The 20,355-nt window shown below is 34.9% G+C and overlaps 1 protein-coding gene across 7 annotated transcripts in view; it reads right to left on the reverse strand.

Annotated features, from left to right (window-relative positions):
- Nucleotides 1-20,355, reverse strand: part of magi1b (membrane associated guanylate kinase, WW and PDZ domain containing 1b) — a 132,695-nt gene that overhangs the window by 67,924 nt on the left and 44,416 nt on the right. For 6 of the 7 annotated variants that reach the window (XM_058791344.1, XM_058791342.1, XM_058791341.1 and 3 more), the window contains exon 2: nt 5,065-5,181. In XM_058791344.1, coding sequence (XP_058647327.1) covers nt 5,065-5,181 — 117 coding nt within the window. Of the gene's footprint in view, nt 1-474; nt 490-5,064; nt 5,182-20,355 lie in introns of those variants that run through there. The other variant, XM_058791345.1, reaches the window with a different exon arrangement.

The raw sequence follows: 20,355 nt of genomic DNA on the forward strand, positions 1-20,355 counted from the left end.
GATCGTTGCTCAGTACATCAAGGGTGATGGCCCTTCAGTGCACCGTACTCACTCTGCCACATCATCATTCCATCACATACACACACACACATATACATGCATACACACGCATACACACGCTCGCCAAGGAAAAGTGAGGTCCATGGCCAAAAGGGACTCTAGACAATGGCTTGAAAATAAATCATACTGATGAGAAAGTTCCTCAGTCAGGAGCCATCTGTCTCTGTGAACGAGATGTGACTGAAGGGTTCGATTTTTTGCTCTTTTTTTCAGATTCTTTCCCCTGGCTCAACCCCACTACAACCCCGACCCCACCCCCACAACAACCCCACCCCCAATCCAACCCTTTAGCCTATATATGAGGCATCCACCGCACGCACTAAGCCCCATACATCACCCACAAACCCTCTAATCCGTTGCCCGCATCTCAGGAGATCGAGACCGAAAGCGTGCAGAAAAACAAGACGGACTTGCCTCGCCGCGGTGCAGCCTCCGGACGGTAATCCTTTCTGTCTTTCTGGCGAGAAAACGCAGCAGCAACCTGTCTTCAGCTGCAATCCTGCTGTCTGCTACCGAGCAGAAAAACAAATGGAGGGATGGAGGGAGCGAGAGAGCCGAAGAGGGGGTGTGGAGGGGGGTGTGGGGATGCAGGAAAGAGGAGGGGAGCAAGAGAGGGCAAGCAGGGGCTGGCTAACCACAGGGAGGCTTAAATAGACTGATAGATGAAGACGAGAACAGAGGGACTGAGAAAGAAATGTGAAAACACTGAGGGAGGGAGCGCCGTTACAGTGGCATCTGTTATGTTGACGGTGTCTGCGATGTAAAAAGCTGGAGTGCGAAATGAGGAAAAGACAAGAATGAACAAAGGGCACAGCCTTTTGTTCCTCGCTATTACATCACAGGACAACAAATCAGAGAAATCAAATGTACTCAGGGCCACGAAAACATTTCATATGCACCTGTTTCTAGCTGCGAGAGTTGAGGTTTGGAAGAGAAACGGATGGGGAAAAACAGAATTTATTATTCAGACAAACACTCTGAGATACAGAAGCAGAATGACATGTGTAATGGACATCTGGCTTCATAGCTTACATCAGGACATTTTACATTAGTTAGCAGGTCATTTTGCTTCCATCTGTCTCAACGAAAAACATTTTTGTCTGCTTTCTCATAAAAAATTAATAATAATAATAATAATAATAAAAACAATATTTTATAATAATAATAGTCAATTTATAAATAATTTGGCTGAACAGAAATGTTTTATACATTTAAAGTAAATGATAAAATAATAATAATTAAACATTGTATTTAAAGTATGTAAATATTATATTATATAAATATATTATGAATTATAATATAATAATATGAATATATTCATGTTAATAATATTAATAATAATAATTTACAAATGTTTGGCTGGTCAGAAACTTAAACTATATACATAACATGAATAATAATAATAACAATAATATAATAATAATAATAATAATAAATTATTATTATTATTATTATTATTATTACTACTACTATTACATATGTTCATCATATATTTAATATTTTCACAAATAATAATTATAAAAATATATAAAATATAAAAAATATAATGAAACTAGCACAGCTATGTTGTCTGGGGAAAATATTTGACCCCAGAATGTCACTCACAACTGATTAATCAAAACCAAGTATTCCAGAGAACTGTGGGGAAATAAATAAATAAATCAGTGTTACTGATCCAGTAATATCACTTTGACTCAGTTTGAGAGGAGCTAGTCAGGGTAGACATACATTAATGACAGCTGAATCTACCTCTGTATCTATAATTGTATTAGTGACATGCAGTCCTGTCTCAGGGTCACATGCCGCATATTGTCACTCTTCTCCAGCCGGCCATTATACCCCCAACACAAACATACACAACACACACACACATCTTTATACACACACTCCCAGCCACTGGCCACCTGGTGAGGCAACTAGCTGCTCGGGCCATCATTGCACAAAAGAGACAGCTGCACCCCTCCAAGTTCCTCATGCATAAGCACCAACTGACCCTCACACACATCCAAACAGCCATCCTCACATTCACAAACTCTGATCAATCTTGACTCATTGCTGTCATGTTCACCAGCATCACGTCATGTAAAATTACCAGGTAATTGACAGCAAGATACCAACTGCTCCATTAAACCTGATATTAAACGCATATGCCTTCATCAAGACATGTTTGCATCAGCTGGAACCATCTAAATCTATCTATGAAGAAAATAAATGATATTATACAAATAATATATAAATAAATGAAATTTCATCAAAATATATCATGGTTTCCACAAATTGTATTGATATATAGGAATTTTATATTTATATATTTTAAAATCAAATAGTTTTAAATAGTAATTTTATCAAATAAATGCAGTCTTAGTGAAAATGAAAGATATAAAAAAAATTAAAACCATTTATAGACCTCAAACTTTTGAACGGTAGTGTACACTGACTTGGGCAAAATCTGTGGAAAACCCATACAGTGTGCAACTGGTTTTAAACTGATTATGATCAGTTTTCCTATTGAAGTGGTTGACCGGATCCAAAGCCAAGTTCACATTTTGTACATATCATGCGATCTAGATTAAGTGTAGTGACCCAAAATCATCTCCAGCTACTCCTATCATCTTGTTTATCAAGTTGCGACAGATAAATTCTGACCCCAGATCAGCATGAACTGCTGTTATATGAATATTCCCAAACGCTGAACTGCTTTAGAAGTTGATTCTGGAGCATCTGGACACATCCCCCCGCTCTAGTTTCACATAGATGGCCTCCTTCACATGTCTCATCTGTACTCAATGTCCACAATCTAAATATCATGTCTTTAAAGGTGAAGCATGCAATTTCAGTGACGATAACTGTTCATAAACTCTCTCTGTCTCCCATTGTTCAACCAAAACAATTCTGTTTGGCGCGGATAATGGCAAAAAATTACTTACTTCATATTTAAACCAATAATTTTTGTCTTTCAAGTTAAACACATATGGACGGCTTTAATTTCTGGGAGGCTGCGGCTATGTTTTTGTATCCATGAAACAGTGATGAAGTTGAGAAAAGAGATGGAGCCCACTACTATTGGTCCTTCCTTCCCATCTGTCCCTCCAGCTGTCTCATGTCTATCAATCATTCTCAAACACACACACAGCCACTCACTTTCTGTCACATCAGTGTGTTTAATCTGAGACAGTCTACAGCTCTATTAACCAGAGGAAGATGCAAAACTCACCATCCAAACAGTTTAAAGCTGAGTGGGGGTTTCCTTTCAACTAGACAGCATTGGGAGCGCTGCTACAAATATTATGACTTATCAAAACTATTTTATGCACAAAGCAGAATGTCAGCAAAGCTGTTTCTTGCCTCATGGAAAGCTAGAGCTCTGCTTTGTTACATGCTAATGTCAAACTCTTTATACTAAAATAAAATATAAAAACAAAGTATCAAGTAAAAGAAAAAGTGTATAATTACAATCAATATTTCTTCCACTTTGTCTGTGATGTTTAATAATGTTTTTAGTAAAACTTTACAATAAAACTTCATTTTGGTAAGATTATTAACATTAACATTAATTAGATATGATGAACTAACAATGAACATACAGTAACTTCTATTTTAATTTATTTTACAATGTAATTTAATCCTGTGATGGCACAGCTGAATTTTCAGCAGTCATTACTATAGTCTTCACGTAGCCTAATCTTCATAAATCATTCTAATTTGCTGATTTGTTGTTCAAGAAGCATTTCTTATTGATCTCATACTGAAAACAGTTGTGCCGCTTTAATATTTTTATGGAAACTGTGGTTCAATTTTTTTTTCTTCAGTATTATTTAAAGAATAGAATTTCAAATGAAGAGCATTAATTTAAAATATAAATCTTTTGTAAAATTATAAATGTCTTTACTGTCACTCTTGATAAGTTTAATGTATCCTTGCTGAATAAAAGTATTAAATTCTTTAAAAAAAAAAAAAAAAACTTACTTCAAATGGTAGTGCATGGAGAAATTAATCTAAATTAAGATTAAAAATAATTTCAGTAAAATAATTTCTGTTTGTGGTTATTATTTCATGTTAGCTACTGTATTAACTAATGTCAATGTTTAGGCTACTATAGCAACGTAAAATATTACCTTTCTTCCTTGCAGTATATTCAATGTAAAAATTATTTCTAGGATTAGTCATCACAACTTAAAATTTAACCTAAAAAAGTAATGTTAAGTAATGTATGTGTTGTTTTGGAAAAAAAATTAAGTCTTCATGCCAGACTTAAAAATATAAGGTTAGCTAACGTTTGTTTAATTTAGTCAAGCTGGATATTTAAGATATCTCAAGAAACTTTAAGTTGTTATAACAGATTGCAGCAACATTTTTTACAGTGACTGACTTTCCTTTCAATACATTCTGGAATTAATCATTGATAATACCAAAAGAACAATGTTGCTGCCTACTTTTTAGAACAGCTTTGATGGTGTCTATGATGCCTTAAAATGCTGTCTGGGTAGGCAGAATACTAGGTTTTGCAGCAGAGTGTCAAATCATTTAAATGTAACAGATAGCATGTGTACTTATGAAAAAGCCAATTTTCTATACACACACAATTGTGTAAATCCACAAGGACGCGGCATTACCGGTTTAAAATACATGGAAATCTTTGCCAGTTTCTATAGACAGACATAAACAAGGAAAATCTCTGGACTTCTAGAAACATTGGTCTTATAGAATCGAATCACGTCCACTCAACTGCACACATGTCCAATACTCTCTTCCTCTACACAGACACAAAAACACAGACTATTTCATCACATCTCTCCAAGAACACGGCTGCCACCTACTCAATCGAAAGGAGGATTTCTGTGAATATTGACGGTGTCCTCCCTTCCACTGCCTCAGAACAAACAGTCCAGCTATCACTTTGAGGCGCATGCAGCTTCTGAATGTGAACTTTAGCAAAAGAATAAAGTAGAGCAACATATGGCAGAGTACAGTATAGAGAAAAGTAGAAACAATAAGTGTACTCACAAGGCACAGCGTGGCGGTAGAGGTTGTCACGTATGGTTTGCTGAAGCTCGTAGTCAGCAGAGGATTTCTGAAACCTTTGGCTCAGGTAGTGCTTCAGATCTTTATTGAGTTTATTTCCTGCAAAACAAAAAGGAACATGTTATTGATTCTGAATCATGTGCAGACTCAGCAGATATATGTAGTAGTGTAGTTTGGTTCTGACTCACTGTTCGTGGCTAACACTGCTAGCAGTGGCTAAAATGGCTAAAATAATTGTAGCAGGTACTGAGATCTGAAGAGGATTTGGGATGTTCCTACACTCTCAAAAATAAAGCAACAAAAGTTGCCTTTTAGGTACTAATATGTATACTTGAGGTAATACTATGTACTTTTAAGGAACCAATATGGACAATTTAGGTACAAAGATGCATCTTTTGAAAAGGTACCACCCTAGTGACAGCTTTTGTGAGAGTGTATAGCATGGCACTAAGAACGCCTAAAACACGGTTTGTTAATGCAATGTATTCAAGAAAAACTAGCTTGCATACTTGTCAATGGTCTCAATTGGTAGTAGTTTAATACATTTTAAGAGCAAATGGAAGAAGTTGGTATCTTTTAGATATACACTGTAAAAAAAAAAAGTTGGGCAAACTTAAAATAAGGCAACCAGCTTCAGCAGATTTTTGAGTTTTCTCAACTTCTTGTTTTAAGTTTATACAACAAAAAGTTGAGAAATTTCCTAAAAAATAAGTTGTGAAAACAAAAAATCTGTTGAAGCTGGTTGCCTTAAACTTTTAAGTGGCTCAACTTTTTTTCTTTTTTTTTTTACAGTGTAGGAGATGCTAATGAGTGTACAGTACTTTTTGAAAGTTTGTGGTTAGTAATACTTTTTGAAAGAAATTAATACTTTTATTCAGCAAGTATGCATTAAAAACATTTCTAATTCAAATAAATGCTGTTGTTTTCAATAAAGAATCCTAAAAACAAAAAAACAAAAAATAGTACAGTTCTACAAAAATATTCAGCAGCACAACTGTTTTTAACATTAATAAATCAGCATATTAGAATGATTTCTGAAGTTTCATGTGATACTGAAGACTGGAGTAATGATGCTGAAAATTCAGCTTTGACATCACAGGAATGAATTACATTTAAAATATATATTGAAATAGAAAACAGTTCTTTTAAACTGTTATAATATTTCACAATATTACAGTTTGTACTGCATTTTTGATCAAATTAATGCAGCCTTGGTGAGCATAAGAGACTTCTTTCAAAAAACACCCATTCTTAGAATGATTTACAATTATGTTCGCATCAAGTAAGTCTAGTAACTATGTTTCGCAAACCGTAATCAATGACAAATGAAACACATTTGTAAACATTAATTGTGGCGCATGGGTGTGAAACCGTAATCCATGAGACATTAACACATAGTAGCACACCTCCATTCACACTCATGGGGATACCTGGCTGCCACCTCAACCCAGTGCAAGCAATAGAGTGGGCCATGTGAAACATTTCCCACCCTCAGCTCCACCATCTGTTTAGAAGACACAGATCGCTTACCCAGCACCATTTCAAAGAGATGCCAATAGCCAAAAGCTGTTTATGTGTTAATGTGGTTCCGCTGGGTGCCCGCACCAATGCCAGATCAGTCGTCGACACTGCCTTCCCACAAACTCTCCATTTCTCACATGTACAAGTGACTCAAGGGACTTCCCTTTACCGGATTAATGTGAATATTGCATTTCTAGAGAATTCTTTGAATGGATAGTCTCATTAAGGCCTAATGATGTAATCAGTTTCTCTCTCGCTCGCTCTGTAGTCTGTCGTTGATCAAATGAAACTGCATTTTAAAACTTTATGAACATACATAATTGGTTGCCTTGGCGATACACAGTGCTGCAAGTCTCAAATGCCGGCCTCTGCCCTTTAAATTTTCCTACGAATGACATAAACCAGCACAGACTGTCAGGTAATAATCTACTGTAAAGATTATACCGATCTGGGCTCTTTGAGGGTGCACAGAAACTCATGATCACCATTTTGTGTACTAAAAGAATAAAAATTTCACAATAATTTCTAAATCTAAAGCTTGGCCCCAGTTTAGAGACATCACCTTGTCATTAATACACTGGGATATCTAATGCGGTTTCTCCAGTGTTTTGTATAGAACCAGGTTTAGCTTTGTAAAGAGCACTGACTGAAGAAATAAAAGAAGGGCTAAGAAATAAAATGGAACAAAAAGTCCAAATTAACCATCCAATGAGATCAAAACATCTCAGGATGTAAACAGCCTATTCAAATGGACAAAGCAAACTCAGCAAGCACTTGCTTTTAAAAATGAACACTTAACAGCAATTTTCCCTGAAACAGATAAACATTTTGCAGAAACGATAAAAACTATTTTCATTTTTTCTTTTATGCTTGGAGGATGAGTTTTACGTTCTGCAGAGAACCTGAATCTCTTTGTCCTGTTCTATAAAAATAATTCAATACTCCTTCAATTACTCTCATCATAGTGTGTTCAAACAAATAATAATAACCACAAAAAACTGGTTATGGCTTTAATGTCGTGGTCTACGAATCCAGAGCCTTTTTTATGTATCTTTAAAGTCAGCATGAAATGGAAATTCACCAAATCAATTTCATAAATACATGTTATTGATTGCATTGTGAATGATCTATACATGCATATTTTAAATTTTTTCAATATTGACTTTATATTTAATCTAAACTGCAGGCTTCTTCTCTGGTGCCAGACTTTTTCCATCATTTAGTCCCTCTCTTGGAATCGACTGCAAGCTTGAGATCTGCCTCCATCAATAACGACAAATAGGGCCAAGTCCCAAACCTACTTTTTTTTTGTTTCTTTAGCGATAATCTGTTTCACTCAGATGCAAGTCACAATATGGAATAATCTATAAAGATATATGGAATAAAGCTCTTGCACTGCAAGTGCAAATGTTCAGGAAAGCAAAAAACGCTTTTAATTTCACAAAAGTTAAATATGTAAAACATTGTGGTCTATGAATCCAGAGTGTTTACAAATCTTCAATCGTTCAGTAAAATGCAAGGTTTTTCATGTAATAAAAACAGATTCAAAACACAGCAGATATGGCTGCACACATTGCATTGAGGTAAAGATGTACATTTAACACACAGTTCGTGTTACCTCCACCATGTTGAGCAGGCTGTACAATTAGCTGCAGAACAAGTAACAGCTCTGCCAGGCAATGTTCAAGCTAGAAGGTCAGAAAAGAGCTCTTCTCTTCTAATTGAACCTCTGGAGGATTGTTTCTTAATCTAGCCACATCCAAGTCTAAAAATACACTTCGATGCGAAACCCATTAGACTGCTTTTTCAGAACTAAACTGGGAATAATGTGCGAGTGTGAAATTCCTGTTGAGTTGGTGTGTGCAGTCTGGCGTTGATGTTAGCGCCGCGGCATACCGCTGTGAATTAATCCCTGCAACAGGTTGCGAGTCATTACTCAAACCTACAGCAGCCAGACTACACACCCACCCCCATCCATCATCCCAAACTCACTTTATTCCAATTAGCTGCTTACTAGTCGGACTCAATGGCAACAATGGACTCCTGGCCAACCAGCGAAAAACCAGGTGAAATCCAAGATCCATGAGTCCAAGAGAGGGATGTGAAAACAAAAAGATTGTACTGTAGGCAGATGCCATGGGATAGACTTTAGAGGAAAGACTTTTTGGGGGGGCTTTACAGAGGCTTATGGCACTACTACCAAAGTACTGTCATGGCCAGTAGTTTGTGTGGATGTTCGCTACTAGTGTGGAGGTTGTAGAGTACAAAATGAGTTACTATTTTGTGGAAGACATAACAGGTCTACCACAATCCTCATGTCTATAATCTATAACAATGACTTTCAAACGGAAAGAATAATACACAATAAATATTTTTGTAAAAAATAAAATTAAATAAATAAAAGAATGTACTAATGTTTTATTCAAAGACAACTGAAAATAACAATAGGCAACCAAACTAAAATAATAGGCACATATTTCTCAGCTAATTGGGCCTTAAGTTTGGAGGAAAACAAAAATTCAGTTATGATAGTAATTAAAACATGTCTAAGAGTAAAATTGAAAAGAAATAAATGAATAAACAGAAACGAATAAAATGTATATATATATATATATATATATATATATATATATATATATATATATATATATATATATATATATATATAAATAATGTAAACCTTATTTTAAATAATTAAATAAAATTATTTTATTGCAATTTTATTATAACTTTTATATTGTTATTATAGCATTTTATTATAACTTGATAAAATGTTAAAAAAAAACTTTAAAAAAAAAAAACTTTATTTTTTCTGGAACTGCATGTTCAGAATCATACATGCATTTGTATTTTCTTTTACTGATATTATTAGAGATAAAATAAGTTGTCAATTTGTCAGTTTGGCCCGATGAGAATGTTAGTGATCAACAAAGTGTTCCAAAGAGCCTTGAATGATGCCTTGAATTACTGTGCATTATTTGTTCTGGCGAATAAAAAAAAAAAATGTAGTGTACTAAAATGTTTAGGGTGTCATTTTACACAGACCATGCACTTTTTACACGCAGCGAGTAGATTAGACAAGATATAATCTTATTATGTGTATAGCAAGTGATATGGAAATGGATTTAGTGCAGAGTAAAGAATGGCTCTAAAAGCACCTTTTCGAGAAACAAGTGTTTTGTAAAGAAAATATGATTACAAGATATTTTTCAAACAGGAGGAGCAGCATAACTTAAAACCATTAAGTATATTATTCAAATATACAGAACCGCAAAATCAAAGTAAAATACCAAACACAGCAAAATGACTCCAGAACACAGAGGAATTATCAGTGTTTTTTGGGGGTTTTTTAAGCATTCAACTCATCCTGCAGTTTTCAAACAGCTGTATGATATCTGTTGTGAGGCCGACAGTTCTGCTTCATTTTGCTGACTCTCTGCTGATTTATGCAGACCCTCTAGACAGAAATTACAATGGTCCAATGGTGCACATCTTATCTTACATAGCTGACTGCTTTCTTTTTGCTTAGCGTGTCCATAATCCCGTGTGAAGATGAACAAGTAGCAGCACTGAGTCTTCATTGGTATTTTACTCTTCCATTCTCCAAAAACAGGCCAATGAACTGGCAGTGCAGAGAGAAGGATAAGTCACTCTTTAGTCTGCGTATACTAGGGGGGGACACTATTTGGTGTCCGAGCGCCAAATCCCTCCTAAAATAGATAATTAGAAAACAAATTGCTACCGAATCAACTGCACCTGGCAGAGATACCGATAATCTCGCAACTGCGAGCACCCACATAACACGACAGCCAAAGCATGCTGGATTAATTCCAGCATGTGTGTATCTGCCTTTACACAAGTGTGTAAGACAACTGTCTCAGTAACCAATTACCTGCATCTCAATGCCCATCAGAATAAACTAAAGCACAGTGTGTTTAGAAGAGATTACTGGATCAGACGAAGCATCCGGCATTCAGAACAGCGAGATGAGAGAGAACGAGCAAGTGTGCTTGTGTGTGTGTGTGTGTGTGTGTGTGTGTGTGTGAGAATACAGGACCTGGTACCACTCAGAAACATCACTGCCAGCAGACGCCAGCCCTAAGTTCTAGGAAAAATGAAATCCAGTAACTGAACGGAGGCTTGTTTTACTCGCTTGGCTTTGGAGATGGAAAATGAAAGAACTGTCAGATTTGCAAATTTCTTTGGAGTCAAGCTACTTTCTGAACATTTTCCTCTGCCTGTGCATGAAAGCAGGAAATATAACTTTGTTCAGAAAGGCTTTTGGAAGAAACTGGAGCCTGACAGATAAGTAAAGAAAGTGTCTGGCACACACAGTCTAACCAGTGGCGGGCAGAAGACTTCTGAAATGAGGAAAGGCGTTTGAGCGTCCAGTGTTTTGGTCCAGTGTAAATTCACGTTCCAATTCCATCTGAACATATTTCAGGTTAAAGGTGTATGGAGAGCAATTTAACTTATTATTTACCTTTAGTCATTTAGCAGACACTTTTACCCAAAGCGACTTATAAATGAGGACAATAGAAGCAATTAAACAAAAGAGCTACAATACTTAAGTGCTGGGACAAGTTCCAGTTAGTCTAACACAGTAAACAAAGTAATACAAAGAAAAAAAATAGAAGAGACATTATCAGAAAAGAAACCAACTTCTCATGTTTCTATTCACATTTTGTAATATTTGTAGTTGTGTGTTTGTAGGTATGCGTTACATTACGATTATATACTAACATAATATATAATGTGTGCAATATCTAATCATTTATATACAAAAATGTAATAAAATCTATAAATCTACATAGAAACTCTGTCTGAACAGTTTTCAGGTTAAAACCACAGGCAAAAAAAAAAAACCCTGACTGTATATTTTTATATGTTAAAATATAAAAAATAAAATGTATATAAAAATATTCCTAAATAATATTTTTATTTTTATTGAATGCATATATTACATGCTACTAATATAATGCAATTTATAATATAATTTATAATAATTATTTAATATAATATAATATGCATGTGTCTAATAACAATTAATTTTTTCCCGAATATATTATATACTACAAATGAAATAATTACAATATAATAATAATAATAATTAATATAATTATATTTAATATCTATTTATATTTATTATATATTTTTCAGATAGATAGATAGATAGATAGGGCTGTTAGTGTCCTCTAATGAGCTGCTCTGTAGATTCATGTGTCCAAGAGTGTGAAAAACAGGTATGAGGTCTGTAAACAGGCGTCTGTTTGGTATTCTGCTCTCGTTTCTTGCTCAGCTCTACACTGCCCTCTCTGTTTCCCTCCATTACGCCTGGCCTGCATCACACTGAGCCTTGTCGCCATGGCAACGCTGGTCAGAGCAGCACTCATCCAGCTTTGACGTTTAAGTGTGCCGCCCCCTACTGGTGGTTAATGGTAACAAGCAGACACAATACATATGAATATAAACCTGCAGTTACTGTCTGCCTGTTTAAACAGTAAATGATGCACTCTATAAATCATTTCAGAATTTTGAAAATAAAAATTGATAAAATGAAGCCACTACAGCACCCAAGAGTGTGGGAATACTTTAGTCAACATAGTTGACGTACATATGTTTTTTTTTGTTTTTTGTTTTTTTGGCTAATGAATTTAGGCACTGTTGCATTTACTGGACAAAATAACCCCAATTAAACAGATAAAAACTAACACACTTTGTAATAACATTAAAAAAATATTTACAAATTATTCATCCAAAAGTGTGATTAATATTTACATTTACATTTAGTCATTTAGCAGACGCTTTTATCCAAAGCAATTTACAAATGAGGACAATAGAAGCAATCAAAATCAACAAAAGAGCAATGACACGCAAGTGCTATAAGTCTCAGTTAGCATAATGCTGTACACGTAGCAAGGTTTTTTTTTTATTATTATATAATAAATAAAAAGAAAACAGATAGAATAGAAAAAGAATAAAGCAAGCTAGTGTTAGAGGCCTTTTTGCTTTTGTTAATTGTATAATAAAGAAAAAGAAAAAGAATAGATAGAATAGAAAAAGAATAGAGAAGCTAATGTTAGTTGTTGTTGTTGTTTTTAAGAAAACAAGCAGTTAGTAAATGAATAGAGTGCAAGTCTAAAAGGGGTATTTTTTTTAAAGAATAGAATTAGAATAGAGATTGCTAGATTTAGAGGGTCAAATTAAGATGGAAGAGATGTGTTTTTAGCCGATTCTTAATTAATATTGAATGTGATTATGTACTACTATTATATAATTAAAACATGATGGCAAATGAGGTACTATTTTTTATATTAATCAAATGACTTATTGTCCAAAGATACCATTCTTTTTTTTTTTTTTTATAATTAAAAAAAATTTAATGAGAACCATTTAATGGGTTATCGTAGCAGTAATATTTAATATAAGTGTCACAGTGTCATGTTGACCATTCATTTATGAGGAGGAACATACTGCTTTGCGCTGAAATTTATGACAATCAGAGTCTATCGGCATTCATCCTGAGGATTTTAAATGACCATACGCGATAAAAAAGACAGAGACACTTTACAGCCGCATCTCTCTCCAGTAGCAAGTGAAATTGTTTACCACATTCCAGATTGCTTTTATCGATTCCCAGCACTCTGGGCAGAAAATATGCCTCCAATGATTCATCTCAGACATGCAGTGTTGATCAGATAGAGCTGTCGTTTATATTAGTTCTCTTTGACTGCAGGCATCAGACAGGCTTTTTAGCTACGCTGGCCTTTGTGTTTGTGTATGACTGTCGGGGTTATCAGAGTCTTTTATGGGTGAGAGTGTCATTGTGAATGCATTAACGTCTTTGGTGGATCTCAAGAAGCACAAACTGAGAAATCTCACAATTGCCCTTTTGGAAGAAGTACAAGTTTACAGTACCGTTCAAAAGTTTGGGGACAGCAAGATTTTTTAAAAAAATAAGAAAAATAACACTTATTCAGCAAGGCCACATTAAATTGGTCAAAGTAACAATAAAGACCTTCATAATGTTACAAAATGTTTCTTTCAAGAACTGAAAAATGTATTATGATTATGAAATTATTAAGTAGCACAACTATTTTTAACACTGATAATAATAAGAAATGTTTCTTGAGCAGCAAATCAGCATTAAAATGATTTCTGAAGGATGATGTGACACTTAAGACTGGAGTAATGATGCAGAAAATTAATCTTTACAGCAATAAATGATTTTAAATATATTAAAATAGAAAACAGTTATTCTAAGTTTATATATATATATATATATATATATATATATATATATATATATATATATATATACACACACACACACACACACACACATACATACATATATATATACACATACACACACACATACATATATATATAGGGGTGGCCACGGTACATGTATTCTTTGTACTGAACCGGCATCTCGGATCTTTTATCTTACAACGAATACAGGCAATTCACCCTCAATCCAGAAGGGGCGCCTGCAGTAATGCAACGCTGTTTGACAACCACCAGCAGAAGAACAGCGAATGCCATGAGTTGCGCACTTGAAAACAAAGCACCATAGCACCCAGTGGTTTTCAAACTTTTTTAGGGCGACCCTATTTTTTCTTTTTAAATTGACACGACCCACATATACATATACATACACACACACATATATATATATATATATATAGAAAGAAAGAAAGAAAGAAAGAAGGAAGGAAGGAAGGAAAGACAACTGCGCTACAGACCGGTCTCGAGTCCCACCGCCGAGCTCTGGAAGGATGCTCTGTTCTAAAATCAAATCACTGTCGGTGCTTCTGAAATTAGTGAGGGTGCTTTGCCTTCAAGCAAATCTATTCTGACATATATTTTGTCCAGTCCATGAAAAACAAAACTTTTATTCAAATTCTGAATGAATAATGTGCACTTCCTTAAAAAGCTGCGACTCATTTTAGTTTATCGCGATCTCAGAAAATTCCGTTATAATCAATGAATCTGTCAACACGGCACAATTAATCTCTTATTTACATCACTTCTGCACTTTGTTCATTATAATCAGAGGATTCGCGTCGCGAGCTTCCAGAACTCTGGACTGAATAAGAACACTCGCGTTCTGATCGGTGAGTGGATTTTGACTCGCTAAACTAGACAGTGACCATGTGCTGATTCTGAACGTGTCTCTCACATAGACTGACAAAGGAGTATACTTTAAAGGCTTGTGCTGTGCACTCAACTGTTTGCGAAATGGAGCTTTGTGCTCATGTATCCTACCTCTCTCATTTGGCACAAATCCAAATATTCCATAATATTTCCATATTTGCAATGTAACTTATCTGAATGCTAAGCTATTATTTATTATGTAAATTATAGGCTTTGTACTTCAGTCGCGTTCCAACGGTGACACAGAGGCGGGCGTGCTGATGTTTGTATTTTATTTTGATAAAGTACCAACTTTAGCAATGCTGGAACTGATGTGTGTGTGTGTGTGTGTGCGATCACTTCAACTGTTTCCTTATACCAGCAGAATCAACTTTAAACACTTATCGTCTTAATGCATCACTGTATAAAGGTCTGCATTTTTTTGTGTACACGAAAACAAAACATTGTGGTTTTATAAAATAAAGAAAACAAATAGGATGTTGCTTTCTGCCATTATATATATATACATTATATATAAATAAATATAATGTAATATAATATTTAGTATTACTACTATACTACTCTCTGTTCAAAATAAATGAAAAGAAACCTAGCATAGTAGATTGGTCTTTTTATCATGTTGTACCGAAATCGTATCGAATCGTGACCCCCGAACCAAAGTACATACCGAACCGTGACATCTGTGTACCGTGCCACCCCTAATATGTATATATGTATGTACATATGTATGTATGTATGTATGTATGTATGTATGTATGTATATATATATATATATCCCTTCTCTCACTCAATCTAGTCAAGCATCAGACAACCAAATTAAACTTTCACGCCGCCAAACAAATCAGACCCTTCTGATAGGATTAACTGAGAAGCATTAAGACTCTGAACACCCGGTGCGAAGTAACACAATTAATTAGCACAGCCTATTAACACTGCTAGCTTGCATTCTATGCTTGATAGGAATGCCTGTTAAAGCAGCTTAGCATCATTGTTTGTCTGCCTACAAATATTTCCTCATTAGGCCAAACCTTACATGTGCGTTAAGAGCTGCTTCAGGAGTCTGGCTCTTTCAGGACATTACAAAAGGAGATTTATAAGACAGCCAGTATAAGCAGGTGGAAATGGATTGACCTGGGATGCATTTATCATCTAGGGTCTTCAAATGTGCCCATCTGGGATTTTCATTAACCCTAATACTGACCACAGAGTTCACACCACACAACGTTTCCAGCAAACTCTGCCACAAAGTGAAAAAAAAAAAAAACACAGTTTTACACACACACACATATATATATATATATATATATATATATATATATATATATATATATATATATATATGATATGGGTCAAAGACAAAAGGGGTTTGCAAGCAAGTGTTACAAAAGTTACAAAAATCTTTCAAAATTAACATTTATATTAAAATTAACATTAATACTTTGAATCAGTTTTTATTTTCTGTTTTCATTTTAATTTAAGCTAAAGTTTTTGTTTAAATAGTTTTTCTTTTTATATTTGTCTATATAGTTTTTTTTCTTTTAGTTTTTCTTTTTTATTTGATTTAATTTTAGTTAAAAAATTTAAGTTAATATACCAACATAATATGTTCTTAATTTGAAATAAAAACCAGAAATTATACATGTGAAAAATGTACAACTATTAATCTACACATATACTAAAAAAAGTTTTAGATTTTGTATATAATTCTTTGTAAATTTTTTATTTATTTATTTATTTTTTATTATTTGCATAATTTTTGTATATTTTCAAAGCATTCTTGCTTTTTGGTATAATGTAAATTTTTGAAAAATGACATTTATTTATTTATTTATTTATTTTTCTTTAATTATTTTTTATTTTTTTATTTTTTTACATGTTTTTGGTGTAAATCTACTAAAAAATAAATAAATAAATAAAAACTATCCATCCATTTCCTTATTGATCATTTAAATGAGCACCTGCCACAAGGTACTAAATGTCTTGCACACACCTACATAGCATTTTTAAACCCTTTAGGGGACTGAAAAGCAACTACACATATTACACCTTCTCTACCCAAAGGCTTTCTCCAGCCCAACCACGGCACAAAGGACTATTGGACTTTCTAACACACCGCCGACAGAAACAAAAGGTCCCATTCCTAATAAAACACTGAGTTGAGCTTGCACTGCTGAAGGCCATATCCTCACTCTCCTTACTTCCTCTGAACTTCCGCCTTGCTTTTGTTCCATAGCATTTTTCTTTCTCCTCACTTTAATTGTTCCCTCAATCCATTCCTGTGTCCTTCTCTTCCTTTTTTTTTAATCATCTTGATGCATGTGTCACTTTCTTTTACCCTCCGTCACACTATGTCTCTCTCGCTTCGCTGCAGTTTCCATCTCACCCCACCACTGGGTTTGATTAAAGCCTCTGTGATATAACCCACTCTCACCCCACGCAGGGACAACAGTGGCAGCAGGGCAGCAGCTGGCAGCAGGGTGCGCTCAAAAGTCAATATGGCACCCCTCCACCCAACCAACACACACTTCAGGAGTGTGGCACCATGCCAACCATGCTAACAGGAACCCTACCAACCTGTCTTGCTCTCACTCAGCAGCAATGATTTTTCATTTTGCTGATGCAACACAATAAGTAAATAAAGCACGTGCCGTCCTCACGGAGCCTCAAGGAGAACGGCTCTGTGACTAAGCAGATAGCAACCGGCTGAGCCAAGACCACCAACACCATCTTAAATCTTTCCAAGACCGTCACTAGGGGGCATGTGTGAATACAGTCCAAAGTTGAAACGCCAGATTTATTTGTTAACAGGGCTAGTTAATGTATTATCTTATGGGAATAATAAACGTACAACACTCAATTTTAATTCAGTTAAAGCATTTAACTAATTTGAAATTAAATTTATTCCATTCTGCTATAATTAGTTAAATAAGAGTAGCTACAAAGGTGTCCATGTTCAACACAAAGAGGCCTACAACACCTGGAAAATAAAGTAATAATATAAAACAATTAAAAAAGGTTAAATAAAAAAATAACAATTACACCATAAAATAATAAAGTTAAATAAAATGAAATACAAATCATATTTCATAAAGGGTCATTTATTTAGAAAGTCCAGATGGGACGTTTCAAGTTTCATACAGAGGAATAAGAATGAACCGTCACCTGTAAGTGAAACACACTGGAGAAACACACTCCTGCACTGTTGTCATTCCCTACGGCTCTACCTATCACTGCCACTATTAATGCTGGGATTTTACTCCCACAACCCTTTGCTATCCACCTCCAGACATTTCCTCCCTCCATCCTTTGCTTTTCCGCTCATTCTCTTATCCTCGGGCTGGCGTTGACCCTTGAGCCGATGGCCATGACCTAGTTTCTGCAGCGGTGATGCTGAGTCACGGGCCAGCAGGATGTTAGATGCGACAGAGACAGGCAAGGTGATGTTACCCACATCAGGGCCTCCCTCCACACGCCACATCTGCCTCGGTCTATATTTAGTAACACTAGTGCATGCACACAACTGCCCCAGTCTGCTACATTTAACTACACTCAGTGAGAGAGAGAGAGAGAGAGAGAGAGAGATTGCATACATACACATACATCATAAACACAGGCTTAGGCACCTTCCCAAATAAGTCTTTGACACACTAATCTAACAGTGGCCCAAATTCACTCCTCTAGAGCAATGCATACTGTGGCACTTTACATAGCATACTACAGCATACGTAACATTCATACCCCATCACAGCAGGGTTTATGTGTTGTGTTGTTGTGTTTTAAATTAAATATATGACTTTATAAACAAACAAAATTATACCAAAACAGATGAAAATGAGCAAATACAACCCAAATCGCATGAGCTATAAAAGAGAGCTTCAAATCCTAGATCAGTCAAAAATCTAGCCCTAAGCCTCTCTCAAACTGTGGTACATGAATGTGTAATGAAAGTGTGCCTGAATATGGTAGCTCTTATTTTTATTTGCATACTGTAGGATGTCATGCATAAATAAAAAGTTGTGAACAACACATTATAAAAAGAAGGTCAACAATAAAGATGGTAAAAATCTAGTTTAGATATGGATCGAAAAATAATTTAAGAAAAGTTCAAATGTAAAGACATTAATATAAAATAAAATAATAAAAATGTCATGTGGTATAACCAAATAAAAAATTATATATATATATATATATATATATATATATATATATATATATATATATATATATATATTTTTTTTTTTTCCTTACACTTAAAAACATGTAAAAGGCATGTTAAATACACCACCATTCAAAAGTCTATTTTGCTGAAAGAAATTAATATTGATATTTAAATTGATCATGGAGTAATGGCAGCTGAAAATTCAGCTTTGCCAGAGGAAATAAAAATGTTATGTTAAAAATATATTCAAACAGAGAACAGTTATTGTCAACTGTAATATTGCTGTTTTTATTCTATTTTTGATCAAATAAAATTAAGCTTTGTTGAGTAAAAGATACTTCTTTGAAAAGCATTAAAAATATTACTGACCCCAAACTTCTGAACTGTAATGTATTTCTTTTTTTTTTTAAACAAACATCATGAATAACTCATGAAAATGATGTTTTTAGTGAGTCACAAAGCATTACAATGTGAACTAACCTTGCCTTGTCATAAAAGCATCAGGATACCTGATATTTTAAGAGACATATCACTGAATGTGTGTATTTATTTAGTATGTATTGCATTTTAATGTATTTTTGAATAAATTAATAGACAAGGCATAAAAATAGCATCACATCATTGTCCCATAAAAACAGTTTCAAGGTTATTCTAGGAAAAAAAAAATGTGTTGGTTAGAATACAAAAACATTCAAAACATACCCTTTGAGTAGCCAAGGGAATGTGAAGCACATGCAATTTTAATGCCTAGCCTTCCCAATTTCATTTTTTCCAAAATTTTCATGCTTAAAATATCAAGCGCCCATATGTGCAGAGTCTGTTAACGGCGCACACCCCGAGGGGCTTCGCAATCTGTCAAGCCAACCAACCTGCACTGATACAAACAAAAGGCACGATGCATGACTGCGCTGATCACCTGCGTCACGTCACAAAGACACTCTGCATTTCGAGCTTATGGTTCTTTTTCACATCCAACATCATTTCAATGCATATTTGGGGAAGTTTATGCAAACACACTAAACGAAAACGCAGACGTTTAGAGGTTTGTCTATGCTGTAGTGGCTGCAGACTCTCTTGTACTGAGAGGGAATTAATCATGAAGCTGGTAGTGACAGCTTTCTGCAGTGCAGCCTCCTTCATCATTCATTCCTCTGCACTGTGACTAAACGCTTTCATGCTACATGTCATCAACCTCTTCACAATAGGTTCTTCATAATATCATCTCCATTTCAATAACATCTCCCCTCATTACAAGAGCCTTGGCGTTTCATCTTTTCTTCTCTGGAAAATATCACTTCTCCACCTGTCCTAAACAATACGCACATGTTCAGAAAGTGCTATGGAAATAAAGCACAGAGTGGGAGATGATCAAGTGCAGCCCATATTTTACAGGGTAAAACCAATCAGCGACCTTCTCTGAACGGGCCACTGCT

Source organism: Onychostoma macrolepis, chromosome 11, assembly GCF_012432095.1.
Source record: "Onychostoma macrolepis isolate SWU-2019 chromosome 11, ASM1243209v1, whole genome shotgun sequence".
NCBI lineage: Eukaryota > Metazoa > Chordata > Actinopteri > Cypriniformes > Cyprinidae > Onychostoma > Onychostoma macrolepis.